At 45.9% G+C, this 15,126-nt stretch overlaps 1 protein-coding gene across 3 annotated transcripts in view; it reads right to left on the bottom strand.

Moving 5' to 3' along the window:
- Positions 1 to 585: 585 nt before the first annotated feature.
- PLAAT3 (phospholipase A and acyltransferase 3) overlaps positions 586 to 15,126 on the bottom strand; it is a 32,269-nt gene continuing 17,728 nt past the window's right edge. For all 3 annotated transcript variants that reach the window (XM_005894148.3, XM_070359634.1, XM_070359632.1), the window contains exons 3-5: positions 13,328 to 13,430; positions 10,507 to 10,775; positions 586 to 3,526 (exon numbers count right to left, since the gene is read on the bottom strand). In XM_005894148.3, coding sequence (XP_005894210.1) covers positions 3,425 to 3,526; positions 10,507 to 10,775; positions 13,328 to 13,430 — 474 coding nt within the window. In that variant the 3' untranslated portion in view covers positions 586 to 3,424. The remainder of the gene's footprint in view (positions 3,527 to 10,506; positions 10,776 to 13,327; positions 13,431 to 15,126) is intronic.

Raw genomic sequence — 15,126 nt, 5'->3', positions numbered from 1 at the left:
AAATGCCTCCTAAAGGGCCGTCTGCCTCCTACCCTGGCATGGTCAGTTTTTGTAAGCATTCCCTTGTGTGCAGTCAGAAAGAATCTGTATTTCCTAGTTCACTCTACGTGCTCGTTGAATCAGCTTGTATGTTTTGCGAAGTTTCTGTATCTTAACTGATTTTTGTGTCCCCTTGATTTATCAGATCCTGACAGAGGCATAGGTAGATCTCCCACTCTGGTGAACTGGTCATTTTCTCCTTACAACAGACCAAAATTTTTAATATCTCTTTTAGGATTTTTATTAGATGCAAACAATTTTAGAAGTATTAATATCATACCTTCCTAGGGAATTGAAAGTGTTTTCAGGATCTTTGTGGAACGTTTCTCGACACCAGCAGTTAATTCTCTGAGTTTCCAGACACCAAGTGGGTGCTCACTGAATCGGTTTGATTTTGACACTAAACACAGACGTCACAGCCTAAGTGCTCAGTCCCCTAAGACTGTCTTCCTTCACATCAGATGTCCTTCACCACTCACCTGTACTTTTGTCAAAACCCCTCCTACATTTTAGCAGTTTTCCAGAAAGGCTCACAGAACTCAGAAAGGCACCTTAAATATTTACCAATTTATTAGGATGGATACAATTCAGAAGCAACCAAATGGAAGAGAGGTGGAAGGCAAGGCGTGGGGGCAGAAGATGCAAGGAGCTTCCCTCTCCTCTTCAGGCAGCCACTCTACGGACACCTTGGTGTGTTCACCACCAGGAAGTTCATCAAGTCTCCTCGCTGAACAGTTTTTATAGAGCTTAATCTTTAGCAACCCCTCCCACGTTCCCTTCTTAGAGATCAGCAGCCTGAAATTTCCAACCCTCTAATCACTGGGTCTTTCTGATGACCAGCCCCATCCTAAGGTTATCTTAGGGTCTAAGTCACCCCATTAGCACAAACTCAGGTTGATCAAAGGGGTTCCTCAGAAATAGCAAAAGATAAAGCCTATCAACAAGGAAATTCTGAGGGTTTTAGGAGCTCTGGCCCAGAACCAAGGACAAGGACCAAGTGTATTTCTTATTATGCCACACTTTTCACACTTTCTGTCTACTACTCATTTTTGGTTTAAAGCTTATATTTTCTGATATCAATATAGCTATGCCAGCTTTCAGTTAATTAATATCAATGAATTAACCAGTTTTTAGTTAGTAGTTGCCTAGTATATCTTCTTTTATTAAAAATATTACTATAAAATTTATTAAAATAATTTTGAAAGTTTTATTTTGTTTAAATTTTCAAGTTTCAGCTATTTATAAGGTATATACCATGTAAATGTTTTAATATACAAAAGTAGGAGTAAAATGGCCACCCACATACCTAAGGCGTGGGTCAAAAGCTGATTTTAGGTCATTTTATCTGCATCTATTTTTTATGCCATGTGTTTTACGTAAACCTCATACCTTTATCACACTTAATAAGATTCATGATTCCTTAATATTCTTCATTATCCAGTTCACATTCAAATTTCCCCAGTAAACCCAAATTACTTTTAGAGTCCTTTCTCACTTTAGTTACTTTGTCCTCAACATGTCTTTCAGTCTAGAACACTTTATTCACACCCCCAATTTTTTTCCTTGATAACATTAATGTTTTCAGGATGTCAAATGACTTGTCACATAAACTATCCATCTTATTAACTTCAGTCTTTATGTCCTTATATTTCAATTGTATCTGCTGTAAACAGTATTCCCTGGATTCGTTTTCTAATCCAGTATAATGTTTGTCTTTTACTTGGCAAGTTTAGTTCATTTATATTTATGGTCACTATCAACATATTTGGAATGAGTTCTTCCATCTTATCTGATTATTTCCACAAATCTCACTTTTTATAGGTAATGTTTCATTATTTTTTAATTGAACAGGGGGCTTCTGTTTTGCTTTCTTGTGTTTAGTCTACCTCATTCCTTTTTATTCCATAATTAATTTGTAGATCTATACTCCATGGGTCCACATCATAATCTCCCCAGTGTGAGAGAAAGGCCTTCAAGAGACTCCCCTTTAATTTTGGCCTGTGTCCCTTGAGCTTGGCACACTTGAAAACAGGCATGAGATGTTACATCAATAGAGCTAAGATAAAACGAAAAGAAACTAACTGGGAGAAAACTATGCTTATGTCAACACTGGGGAAAGAATGAGCATAAGCTTTTCCTAGACCAGGTATGGTCCAAGCAGTAGTAAACTAGAAACGAGCCATTTATAAGTCCTGTCCGGGATTCCACACACACATGGTCCCCAGACAACCAAGGCTGCCAAGGGAAACATTGGCAACCAGATAGAGGAGATGACTTGCCTTGTGGAGGGAAGGACAATTGGCCCCAGAAGGGTGCTTCCGAGGAGCCCACAAAAGCCCCTTTCAGGAAACTGGTCACTTTGAACATCTGCCAAGCCCAGCTAGTAACAGAGGCAAACGGGACCAATCAAAATGGTCACACCTCCTTCCCTAACCCCTCCCCAGAGGCCTCAGCACCAGGCACATCACATATAAGACCATCCACACCCACACTCCATAAGGTCCGAGGCAGCCTTTGTACCACGTGACCTGGCTCCACTGGGCAGAGCTGATTGGTCTAGTGGGCCACCTGATCCAATGGCTGTCAACCAATCAGTAGACAGCTCAGTGTGGTGAGGGAGCCAATCAGATTCTCTCTCAGGAGCTTGTGTTAGGAGTGTCTCACAGGCCGCAGGGAGGGATGAAGCTGAGCGGGTATGGGAAGAGAAGCCACAAGAGTGGGTGTGGGATCAGAGACTTGGGGGCCGTGACAAGCCCCAAGAGGAGAGGATGCAGGATCACTGTGGGGTGGAAGTGATAAGGCAGAGAAAAGCTGTGGAGAGCAGGGGAGGTTTTAAACAAGATTGGGCAGAGCATGTAATTTTCATTATGGCTGTGGTTTGGTTTGGTTTGAGCCCCACTGGACATCTACAGACTCGGCTGCTGACTCCTGGAAGCCAGCCTGGGTCTAGTTCCAGGTCAAGGGTCCTGGTTTCCCTTGGTTCCTGTTCTTGCATATCAGTCAGGTGTGTCTGTCTCTCTTGGTGCCCACCTGTACCTACACAACTGGAAACACCCATTACTTGAGATAACCAGAGCTGGACTTTGTTTCCTGCAGGTAAAGAACACAGCCCACAATTCGAAAGTGAGAGAAAATCACCAAAGACCCAGAGCACAGCCTGGAATCAGCAGGAACACAGCCTCGCTGCAACCTCAACAGACTTCATGCCAGACAGTTTTTGATGCATGTCCCCCAATAAAATCTTTCCTTACTGGGCTTTATTTTATTCTTGTGAAAATAAACCTTATTGTAAAATAGAATGAAAACTACAAACCAAAGCAGAAACCCTCTAGGCAAACAAGACCCCCTCAATGTATAAAGTCACTGCAGACTGGACTGTATAAAGTCACTGCTTCTGTTTCTTGTTTCTTGAGAACATGACTCCGATGAGGCCCATGGCTGCAAGGCCCACTCCCGCAATGCCAACTGCCATAATGGCATCTCTGACCTGCAAGAGAGAGGACAGTGAGTCAGACTCTGTGTCAGGAAGCTGAGAACAGACTGTACATACAACAAGGACATCCAGCTCAGGGAGCTGGACATGCCCCTTAGCTTCCTTGACAAACTCAGGAGTCAACAAATATTGGCAGGGAAATGGGGAGAGAAGGGCAGGATGGGAAAGGAATTGGTGGATGGGGCCAGCTGCCAACAAAGTACACAGGCATAAAGAGGGAAACTCCTTTGACCCTGTGAGTTTTTAAAGCAGACAGAGCCCCAGAGGGTGGCTATAGAAAAGACAGGGAGACGAAGCCAGATGGTTGAAATCCCGGCGGGCCAACAGGGAGCTCTTGAAGTAAGTGTAAAGTTGAAGAGGAATTGCTATTGAATCCTTAATAAACTCTGACCTCTGTCCTACAAATCCCTCACTTATCTTCACCCTTGCTGAATCCCCAGAGCACAGTCCAGCCAACCATTGACTTTTGCATGTTCTTAAATATATGACTCAACTATGAAAAAGAGTAGTGAGGTTATACTTTAAACTATTAAGATATCTGACTTGTATTGCTTATAATAGGAAAAAAAAAAAACCACTGGGACAAAAGTAAGAGTAAGTTTCATGGTAAAAATTGAACATATGTCAAATTTCACTCTTTCCTGAACTCCAACTAAAAATAAAGTAAGTCATTAGTTTTAGGCATAATTTCACTAGGACTCAGAGAATACTCACTGCAATGAAGGCACAATGCCCCAGTCGGCAAAACTCTACTTCTCCCAACTAAAAGAGTATCATGAACATGGATCAAGAAATCTCCCCTGAAACCAAACCAGGCATTTAATCAGAATCAAGATTCAAAAAGGAAAAGATTTTCTTAATGGTTTGATGCCAAGAAATCCAATGAGACAATATATCAGAAATCTCAATAATATAAAGGGTGAAAATGTGGACCTGAAACCCAAAATCCACATCCTTACATGACCCGCCAACTCTGCCCTTGGTACCCTAAGCACAGAGCTTGTCTAGGTTGTATATTTTGTGGCTGCAAAACTCACACATGCCCAACATAAAGAACAATTTGGAAAGCTTCAGTGGTTAAAAAATATGTATCTTGGCGCTGCCCAGGCTTATCTGAGCCATAAATGTGTCCAGCAAAGCTATATGAAATTCCAGGAAATATACCAGTGTAACTAAGATCACAAGGTACCCAGAACTGGTATCTTCGGCAGCAGAACACGTGAGGACAGAAGTTCGAATGAGGAAACTGACCTAAGTTCCATTGTCGGTCAGTCTTGAGAGCTTCCTGTGACAGGTAATTCGGAGAAGGCGATGGCACCCCACTCCAGTACTTTTGCCTGGAAAATCCCATGGACAGAGAGGCCTGGGAGGCTGCAGTCCACGGGGTCACTACAGTCGGACACGACTGAGCAACTTCACTTTCACTTTTCACTTTCATGCATTGGAGGAGAAAATAGCAACCCACTCCAGTGTTCTTGACTGGAGAATCTCATGGACAGAGAACCCTGGTAGGCTGCAGTCCACGGGGTTGCACAGAGTCTGACACGACTGAAGCGACTTAGCAGCAGCAGCAGCAGTGAAAGGTAATTAGGCTGGCTTTATGGCACCCGTGGCTCTGTTTCGGTCTTGCTAGGGAACCTGCATATAACCACTTGTATCCAGTGTTTTCCTTGCTAAGCTAGGTGTTAGGGTGGGAGAAATGGTTTGCAGATAATGGAGTGGGAACAATAAGCCCCCAGTTCTTTACAGAACCTCATAGTGTGAGAAGAAATGCTGATGGAGCCAGTTCATACAAAAGGTACTTGGTCAAGGAAAACAACAGTAGCCTCATTGTTTGTGCTCATGCTTTGTACAAAGTATGTAATTCAATACAAAAGTAGTATATAGTTAGTTCTGAGGGTGCAAATTTTACAGAAAGAATGATCTTCCTGGGAGAGACAGTGCTCCCTTCAGATGTCATTGATGATTTTCTTGTTGCAAGGCTGCTGGGTCCAGTCCAGCCACTGTGCTGAACTTGCAGGAGTTCTGATCATGAAAATAGGCTACATGGTGTGCATCAGAGGTCTTCAATCAGAATATTACGAAGGAGAAAAATTGTCCTTCGTTATCTTTTTTTTCAAAGTGGGCAAACTGTAATTCTGTCAAGGCATCCCACTCCAGTACTCTTGCCTGGAAAATTCCATGGACAGAGGAGCCTGCAGGCCATGGGGTTGCTAAGAGTCAGACATGAGTGAGCGATTTCACTTTCACTTTTCACTTTCATGCCTTGGAGGAGGAAATGGCAACCCACTCCATTGTTCTTGCCTGGAGAATCCCAGGGACGGCGGGGCCTGGTGGGCTGCCGTCTATGGGGTTGCACAGAGTCAGACACGACTGAAGTGACTTAGCAGCAGCAGCAGCAGCAGCTGCTTATGCTAAAATGTCCACTCTGAGTTAAGCCCTGGAATTGTTTCTAGGAAAAAGACAGCTTGAATGTGCTTTCTTTACTTTCAGCAATGTTGTAAGTGGATATAAGAAGAGGAATATTACTCAGAGAGCAACTGAGCAACTGAGCAATTCAGACTATGAGGGGTTACAAACTAAGAATGTTTATAAAATATTTGACAGCAAGTTGGCTTTAATATTTACAGTAATTTTTAAATAACGCCCTGCAATTTATCCAGGTTTATGAAATATACACATTACCATTGGCCAAATCTTCAATTTCTACTTATCTTAAAATTGTATCTGACACAGAATAGACTTCAGCCTGAGTGTGTAGCTCCTAGCTGCTTTTTTTAAAAAGTACTATTCAATGTGAAGGCTTATTTACAAAAGCTTACTAAGGATACATTTCTTGAAACCTGAGTATTTTTAGGTAGGTAGATGGAAAATAGGAGAATCTGTTTTAGAATACTCAGGCATGGAAAGCACAAACTACATTTTGGTTTTAATCCATTGCTTCCCTTTCTAACTGGAAAGCTACGAGTCACATGTAGTCTGTTGAAGGAAAATCTAGTCTGCTTTAAAGAGCTGAACACAAATAAACATAATGACTAATCAGATTCTTTTAACACAAACACAAATGTCCTCATGAGTTAAATGAAAGAGAGTTGCTGCTTTGACAGCGATTACAAAGAAAACTACTGCTGGACATTGTCCAGCACCCGCTACTTCCACCCTCTCTGGTGAGACGGGACAAGTGCGGAAGCTGCATTTTAATTTGGCCACACCGTGTATTATGATCGTTGCTTGCCTTGGCCAGTGATTCTCAAGGAGGGGAGAGGCTTGGCCTCTGGGAGATATTTGTCAATATCTATAGACATTCTGGTGAAGGCCATGGCAACCCACTCCAGTACTCTCGCGTGGAAAATCCCATGGAAGGAGGAGCCTGGTAGGCTTCAGTCCATGGGGTCCCGAAGAGTCAGACAAGACTGAGCGACTTCACTTTCACTTTTCACTTTCATGCATTGGAGAAGGAAGTGGCAACCCACTCCAGTGGGTTGCCTGGAGAATCCCAGGGAGAGGGGAGCCTGGTGGGCTGCCGTCTATGGGGTCGCACAGAGTTGGACACGACTGAAGTGACTTAGCAGCTTAGCATAGACATTCTGGCTCTTACACCTGGGGGTGGGAAGGCTACTGGCATCTAGAGGGTAGAAGCCACAGACGCTGCTAAATATCCTTCAATGCACAGAGCAAGTCAGGACAACGAAGGCTTAACTTCATTGTCGATGGCCCAAAACGTTAACAGTGCTGAGGCTGAGAAACCCTCATCTAGGCCAAGAAGTGAAGGGGAATCTTGGGGAACAGTTTACACGGCGCCTGCCCTTGCTCCGCAGTCTGCCCTGCTTTCGTGTTCTCTGGAGGGGTCCAGGAGGACTGCTGATGCTGTTTCGCCTTTTTCAGATGTATGAGTGGTGCATCGGGCTAAAGGCTCAGGAAGACAAATGGCAGGTGTCTGGTTAGTGTTGCTTCACTTTTCACAAAGATATTTGTAGAAAGAATGAACAATAAACAAATATTTCTTGGTTCTTTTACTATCTCAAGATTTGGAATTGTATTTAAACGCTCTAAATATTACGTTTGTGTACTGACAAATGTGTTTTACTAGATTATGTAACAACACTGTGTTGAAATAAAATGTTCTACTTATATGAACTTCTGAATTTGTTCTTCAGTCTATTAATAACCACTAAAGGAGAACTAAAAATGACACAATTGAGAGATATTTTATAAATCTTCCTAATACAACACCCTAAATTTATTACTTCCCAAATGTGCACAGTAATCTCTTTTTTTATTTTATTGCTGCATAGGAGGGTGGACATTTACCTGAAGTTGAAGCCAGGTCTAACTGGGACCTCAACTGTTACCTAGTACCACAAATTATGAAATCAGATTTATTTAGCATAAGTTTCTCTTTATTCTGACATCATCACTGCTACTTTTAAAAAACTTCTATTATACTAAATATACCAGTGAATGTTAGTTTTCTCATTTAAAAAGATAAATAATTGGAAAACAGGAGAGAGAAGATAAGGAAATCAGAAGAGGGCTTCCCTGGTGGCTCAGTAACAAAGAATCTGCATGCCAATACAGGAGATCCGGGTCCCATTCCTGACCTGGGAAGATCCCACCTGCCACAGAGCAACTAAGCCCGTGCACCACAACTATTGAGCCTGTGCTGCGAGCCTGGGAGCCGCAACTGCTGAGCCCCCGTGCTGCAGCTACTCAAGTCCATGTGCCTGAGAGCCATGCTCCACGACAAGACAAGCCATCACAATCAGAAGCCCGCACAGCAACAAAGACCCAGCAGAGTCAGAAATGAATAAATAAAAAATTTTTAAAAAGAAAATCAGAGGCGCAGTCTAGGGATACAACCTCCAGAATAAAAAAAAAAGAGAGAGAAAATGGAAAACTTCCCAGAACTGAAGAATTGGGGTTTCCATACTGAAAAGAGTCATCAAGTTCCCAATACAATTCATAAAAACAGATCTGTGCAAGGTTTATCATAGATAAATTTCAGAAAACTGAAGATAAGGAGAAGAGTCTATAAACTTCCAGAAAGATAAAATTGGTCATATACAAAGGCTCGAAAATCAGAATGAATTCAGAGTTCTCAGCAAGAATAGCTTAAATGACATAACAATGGAGCAATACCTTCAAATTTGGGGCAAAATTTTTTTCAGCCTAAAATTCCATCCCCAGTCAAACCATCAATCAAATAGGATAAAATGAAGATATTTTCAGGCACACCCAGTCTTTTTAAAATGCACCTTTTCTCAGAACCTATTCAATGTGGTATTCCACCAAAACTAGAGAGTAATCCAAGAATGGGAAAGATGTGAGCTTCAGAGGGTAAAAGCATTAACACAGGAGAAAACGGAAGGGTGTCTCTAAGGGCTGCTAGTAAAGACAGATACTAGGATGACAGGATGCATCTAATGTGACTCAGGACAAAGCTTTCGAAGGTCATTTTCCCCAACAGGCACGTGTGCTGATGCCCAAATCCCCCAGATTCCTTCTGTTTGCATCACCTTTGTAACCTAATGAGGTTCCTCTCATGGACCTGGCCAATGACTTTCCCAGAAGGAGGCTCTTATAAACTGTCAGAGAAGTTGAAACCAGACTGTGACCCAGAGATTCTGGAACTCTTCACCAAACATTGGCAGTATTACCCTGTCCATAACCTAGGTAGGGGTGTACTTGATATTCCTCAATTTTTATATTAATTGCCTTTCACATTCACATATACATACTTATATATTTATTGCATATATGTACATATATATGGATGAACTAATCAGCATGCAGGTCAGTGTAGTAAACACCGCTGGTTATCAGCAGTATGAGGAAGAAGGCTGAGCATGATCCTTGCTGATGAATGCCTCCCCAGGATGTCACTGTGGCCCAGACAGGCCAGTGGACAAGACACTGGGTGAACCAAGAGAAAGAATGAAAATGAGGACCATTATGACCACTTCAACTCCCACGATTTATTAACAGAATTTTCTTAGTTGCCACTATGCTAAGCATAAGGATGCTCTTATCTAATTCACACAGTAACCTTCCGAGATCAATATCATCACTTGTACTTTACCCAATGGCAACCCACTCCAGTATTCTTGCCTGGAAAACCCCATCGACACAGGAGCCTAGTGGGCTACTTGACCACCACACTGACCAAGGGAGAGACCAAATCGCAAAAAGTTAAAAAGTAATGAAAATCAACAGCCTGATGGATCTTAACCTCACCTTTCATCAAAAGAAAAAGAAAAGGCATATTCCTTTGCATCAACTGGTATCTAAGAACTTTTAAAAATAATGCTGTCACACACACACACACACAAAAGGAGGGGGAGGGCCAGAAAAGGAGGGGAGGAAGTGAGAGAAAATGAGGAGGAAGTTAGTTTCCCAGGAGAAGTGATTCAAAAACGAGAGTGGCCATGGCTAAAGTCAACTAAGTAAATAAACATCCCCTGGGGGCCCCTGGACTGCCCCTTGGGTTACAGCAGGACCGGGAACAATGCTTTTTATAAGCAGGAAAAGCTGTGTCAAAAAGACCTGGGATTCAAATCTCACCTCTGCTACTTATCAGCACAGCTGGAGACAGCTCTCAGGAAAAGAGATAACACAGATTTGTTTGATGACAAGAAAGGCCTGGGGCTCCGTTTCTGCATCTGTTAAGCAGGACAATGAAACCTGCCTCTGGGGCTGTGGGAAGGGTCCGTGTCAGGGCCAGGCAGCCAGGGAGGGCTGGGCAACCGGGCTGACAGTGATGCCTGTGCTCAAGCCTTCAGCCAGCATCCCCTACTCCCAATTGTCTGTGGTGCCCATCACCTCACCCCTGTCCCCACCCTGACTATGATGTTCTTGAGGAGAGTTCTGTCTCTGCTCTCCTGTCTTGTTTGTGTGCCTGTCTCCACCCCAGCCAAGTCCACACTGATGCCCGCGTCAGCTGAGAAGGTGGAGATGGGGGCACACTGAGGACCCACCTGGTCGCTGCGGGGGACCCCGTAGCGCAGCTCATTGACGAAGTGCTCACAGTTCTCGCTGGTCAGCTTGTAGAGAACCTCCTGGCCCACCAGCTCCTCCGCCCGCTGGATGATTTTGCTGGGAGGCAATGGCGAGTATCTGCCATCGTGCTTGTTGTTGACGTGGTACCTGTCTCTCCCAACCACGTCACACAGCCGCTCCTTCTTCACTAAGGCCTTGTCAGTCAGTGCAGACATGAGACTGGCCGCACCAGCTCCTGGGATTTCGCCTGTGGATCCAGGAAGAGGAACACAATTGGTCCTGGGCCGGCCCCCAGCCTAGCATCCACCACACCAACAAGGGGATGAGCAGATGAGTCAGGGTCAGAGCTGTGTGGCTTTGGATAAGACCCTTGTGGTCTCTGGTCCCTGGTCTCCTTATCTGAAACAAGGAGTGAAGTACCATAATTTGTTGTGATTTTTTAACCTACAGAAGCTGGCCTTACACACCCTGTGACACCCCAGTGGCCCTCTTGATTGTGCAAATACAGGCTCTGAGCACACCCACCTCCCTGGGAGAATAGAGTGTTAATTTTTTGTGATCCCGCCAAGACTCCACTTCCCTGACACACACAAAGCTGATCACTGCAGAAAAGGTGGATGGATCTGGGGAACGGATCCCATTCCCCTTGGAGCAAAGGGACCAAAATCCCACGGCTGCTCCTGGAGGTATGACACCAGGGAGATTCAAGGGGTACACAGGCACAACCCTGGCCAATGCTGAGGGGCTGGAAGGTGCAACAGGTTTCCAGAAGTGAAACTGCCTTGAAGAAAGGGATTTGGGGTCAATACAGGGACCAGGATGGTGTGGAGCAAAAGCTGGTGCCCACACAGAGATCCCTCTTGAGGTCACCAGCTAATATCATGTAGGGAGGGTATGATGACTGAAAACTGGGCTTGCCTTTAAAGAGGTGGGCCCCAGGGAACATCACAGAGGAGACTCATGTCCTTCAGAGAGCCTCTGTGGCCCTGCCATGATTGGGAACCCTCGGTCTCTCCCAGGAGGGGAAGCATCCCATTACACGGGGCAGGACCCATCTTGCGCTGTGATGCCACGTGACAGCAACAAGCAACGGCCAGAGGGTCTGATCAGAGTGCAGGTCCTGTTCTGCTCAGCTTTCCAGAGAGGACTGAACCCCTCTGCCCAGAGAACAACTATGAGGTTTGGAAAATCAGAGGAATTCAGATTACCTCCTAGTAGGGCAGGAGGTGCTTAAAGGATTCAGTGAAATAAATAAAAAGGCGCTGTGTTTGAGCCCTGAGTCTGTGGAGAGGGTCAGCGTGGGGACTGGATCAGGGGAGCTCCAGAGGCCCATCCACCTTCAGCCCCTCAGCGGGCAGGTAGGGGCCTGGGACTGGGGAGAGGCAAGCTAGGTGCCTAAGGCACAGAATTTCAGGAGGTTCCAGCTCCAGAGGTGCAAGTTCAGAGTCAACACCCAACAGTGAGGGCTTCCTTACACTCCACACGCTGGGTGCCACCCTGGTGAGAGTGTGCGCAGGCTCAGAGGCAGAAGCAATGGGTGCTGATTCTGGTTCCATCACTGCACGGTCTTGACATGTCACTTAACTTAGCTGAGCCAACACTGGGAATCCACAAAGACAAGCTAAGATGGATTCATGAACACACATCAATTTAGGAATTTAAAAGTTCCTTTTAAAAGAATTGTTTTACTTTTTAAAGTTAGTCTATTAAACAAAATACTAATTAAACAATTGGAGAAAGGGCACCTGGATGAGGCAAACACTCGATGACTGAATTTGGGGGAACCTCAGACTTCACAGCAGAGCATCAGGTTTAAAGGCAGGAAATAGAGAGTTAGCCAGGGTTTGAGTCCCACCTCCAGGACTTTCCTGCTATGTGACCTTGGACAAGTGGCTTAGTTCTCTGCACCCCATTCCCTATAGAAAAGGCCCAATAAATTCCACCTGTGCCTACAGCGGTGGACAGGGAGCTGCAAGGATTTAAGAAACTCACTCAGTAAGGTGCCTCCCCCAGTGCCTGGAACAGGGTTGGTGCCCAGCAAGTGTTGGCTCTCATTAGTACTGGGCTGTTCTCTAAGTTTCCTTCCAGCTCTGACTTCCACCGTTTTCTCAGTAGTATGAGGTCAGTCCCCCTGCCTCGCCTATTTCACAAGATTCCTGTGACGCTCCAATGAGAAGATGCAGATAGAAGCATCTTTTCCCTTTAAGGAGCATTGCTCACCCAGTGATGGGTGTCACATTGTCCACCCAGATCCCTGTCATGCCTTTCCTGTCTCCTGTCCAGCAGTTACACCCACTCAGCACAGTCAGTCAATACTGAGGCCCTACTATGTGCCAGGCCTTGTCCAAGGTGCTGAAGAGGAACATGAACTAGACACCCCACCAGCCCTCAACTAGTTTATGCTCTGGTGAAAGGACACTCACAATGAACAAACAGAAAAAAATAAGATACTTTTAGGTTTTGAAAAGGCTGTGGGGAAGATTAAGTAAAGTCACACAGGAAAGGATGACCAGGGCAAACTGCCCTCGCTCAGGCTGGGGAGGGCCACGCTCAGGAATGGCCATGTGAGTTGAGACTTGAATGATGAAGGGGAAGCAGCTGTGCTGAGAGCCAGTAAAGAGCATCACAAGCAGAAGGGAGAGCAAAAGCAAGGACCTCAGGAAGGAAGGCTGCAAGGAGGCCAGTGTGGCTGAAGTCTTGTTGGGGAGGAAGAAGAATGTTGGGGTCCCCGGTTACCCACAGCTCCCCCCATCCCCTCTGCTCCAGCCTCAGCACAGTGGAGGCCCTGGGTGCCCTTACTTGGTGGGGCCAGGTGGACCACATATCCGTTGCCAATGTAGACAGCCCAGTGTCTGTAGAAAGGGCGGAAAATCTCAATCAGGTCTCCAGGCTGGGGTTCAGGCTGCAAAACCAAGAAGAAGGCCGTTAGAGGTGATGGGAGAGCTGGGAACCAGGGCGGGGCTGAGCCTAGAGGGAGCAGCTGAGCGGCCTTCATCTCACTCTCCAGGACGTCCTCTGGAGCCCGCCCGGCCCACTTCACACACTTGTGTCCCAGAATTGCAGGGACTCCGGGCCTGCCCATCTGTCTTTATGACTTGCAAAGTGCACACCTGAAGGGTTTCTTCATTTGCTGGGGCTTCTACCTTCTTGTTACTCTTAATATTATTGACTGAACTCGAGCTCCGAGTCAAGCACTCTGCTAAGCGTTTCACAGGTGCAGCTCAATAAGTTCACACAACCCGCCTATGAGGTGGGCACTGTTGTGATCCCTGTGTGATGAAAGAGGAAATCAAGGCTCAGAGATGGAAGGGAGATTTTGCAAAACCACCCAGCCCCTGAGTGATGTGAGCAGGACTCAGTGCTAGGCCGCGTGATTCCCAGGCCATCGTCTTGACCACCACAGTGACCGTCAGGCAAGCACACGGGTTATCTGACTACTGCCCACCTGGGGGCCCTGCAGACGCTGTCAAATCTGGGGGGCACGGTATTCCACAGACACTCCCCTACCTGACCCAGAGCCGGGCAGACAGGTGGTGTCAGCCTCTGGCAGTAATGTCCCCCTGGCTGCTCCTCCTGAGAGTGAAAGTGCGTGCATGCGTGTGTGACAAGCAAAGGAAAACTCTCTGTGCACTGTGCTCACTCCTCTACTTCTGACACCGGATGTGTGGGTTTCCCACACTAAGAAATTCAATCCTTGGTGCACACTGAGTGGGTGTCCCACAGTTTAACTCAGTTCTGACACTCACGGCCCAGAGTCAGCACAGACCCCGCAGGCTTAGTCCCAGGAGACTTCGCTTCAGATGCCAGGTGCAAGCTGAAGTTGTCACCTGCGCTCTGAACAACTGGCTGTAAATTGATGGTTCCCACAGCCCCCTCCCTTGGGTTCAGTGGTTTGCCGGAACAGCTCATAGAACTCAGGGAAACAGTTTACTTGCTAGAGGACCCGTTTACTAGAAAATATGCAACTGAAGAATAGCCAGGAATGCAGAGGGCAAGCTGTAGGGGGAGGGATTCAGAGCTTCCTTGCCCCCTCTGGGGACCACTGCTCTCCAGCACCTCCACGCTCTCACCAACACCCCATGTTAGGGGTTTTGTGGAGGCTTCATTATGTAGGCTCAGTTGATGAGATCATTGCCCACTGGTGATTAATGCTACTTCCAGGTCTTTGATCACCTGGTCAGTTGAAAGGGGCTTCTTCTGAATGATGAAATGCATTCCTCTCAACCCCACCGCTCAGGAAGTTACTCGGGTTTTAGAAGCTCTGTGGCAGGAACCCAGGACCAAGACTAAATATATATTTCTCATTACATCACAGTGGGCATGTGTGGGAGTGAGGATTTGTGTGCGTCTGCAGGGGAAGGTGGGGAAGGATGCTAAAACGCTCCTCAGAGCCCCACCCTGTGATGAGGGCAGTGGCCCAGAGCCTGAGAACAGTCAGGAGATCTTCAAGATCACTGTCATTCAATGTACCGAGGTCCCAATACCAGACACTGTGCTAAGAGCTGCAGGTAGGGGCACTCGATCTGGACTTCCCTCGCCTAAACCAACCATAAATCTCTTTGGGACACCTGGAGACAGAGCTCCTCAGAGGTTGTTCC

The sequence above is a fragment of the Bos mutus genome, chromosome 22 (assembly GCF_027580195.1).
Source record: "Bos mutus isolate GX-2022 chromosome 22, NWIPB_WYAK_1.1, whole genome shotgun sequence".
Taxonomy (NCBI): Eukaryota; Metazoa; Chordata; class Mammalia; order Artiodactyla; family Bovidae; genus Bos; species Bos mutus.
Note: the sequence above shows the minus strand (reverse complement) of the source record. Positions and strands in the feature narration are given on the sequence as shown.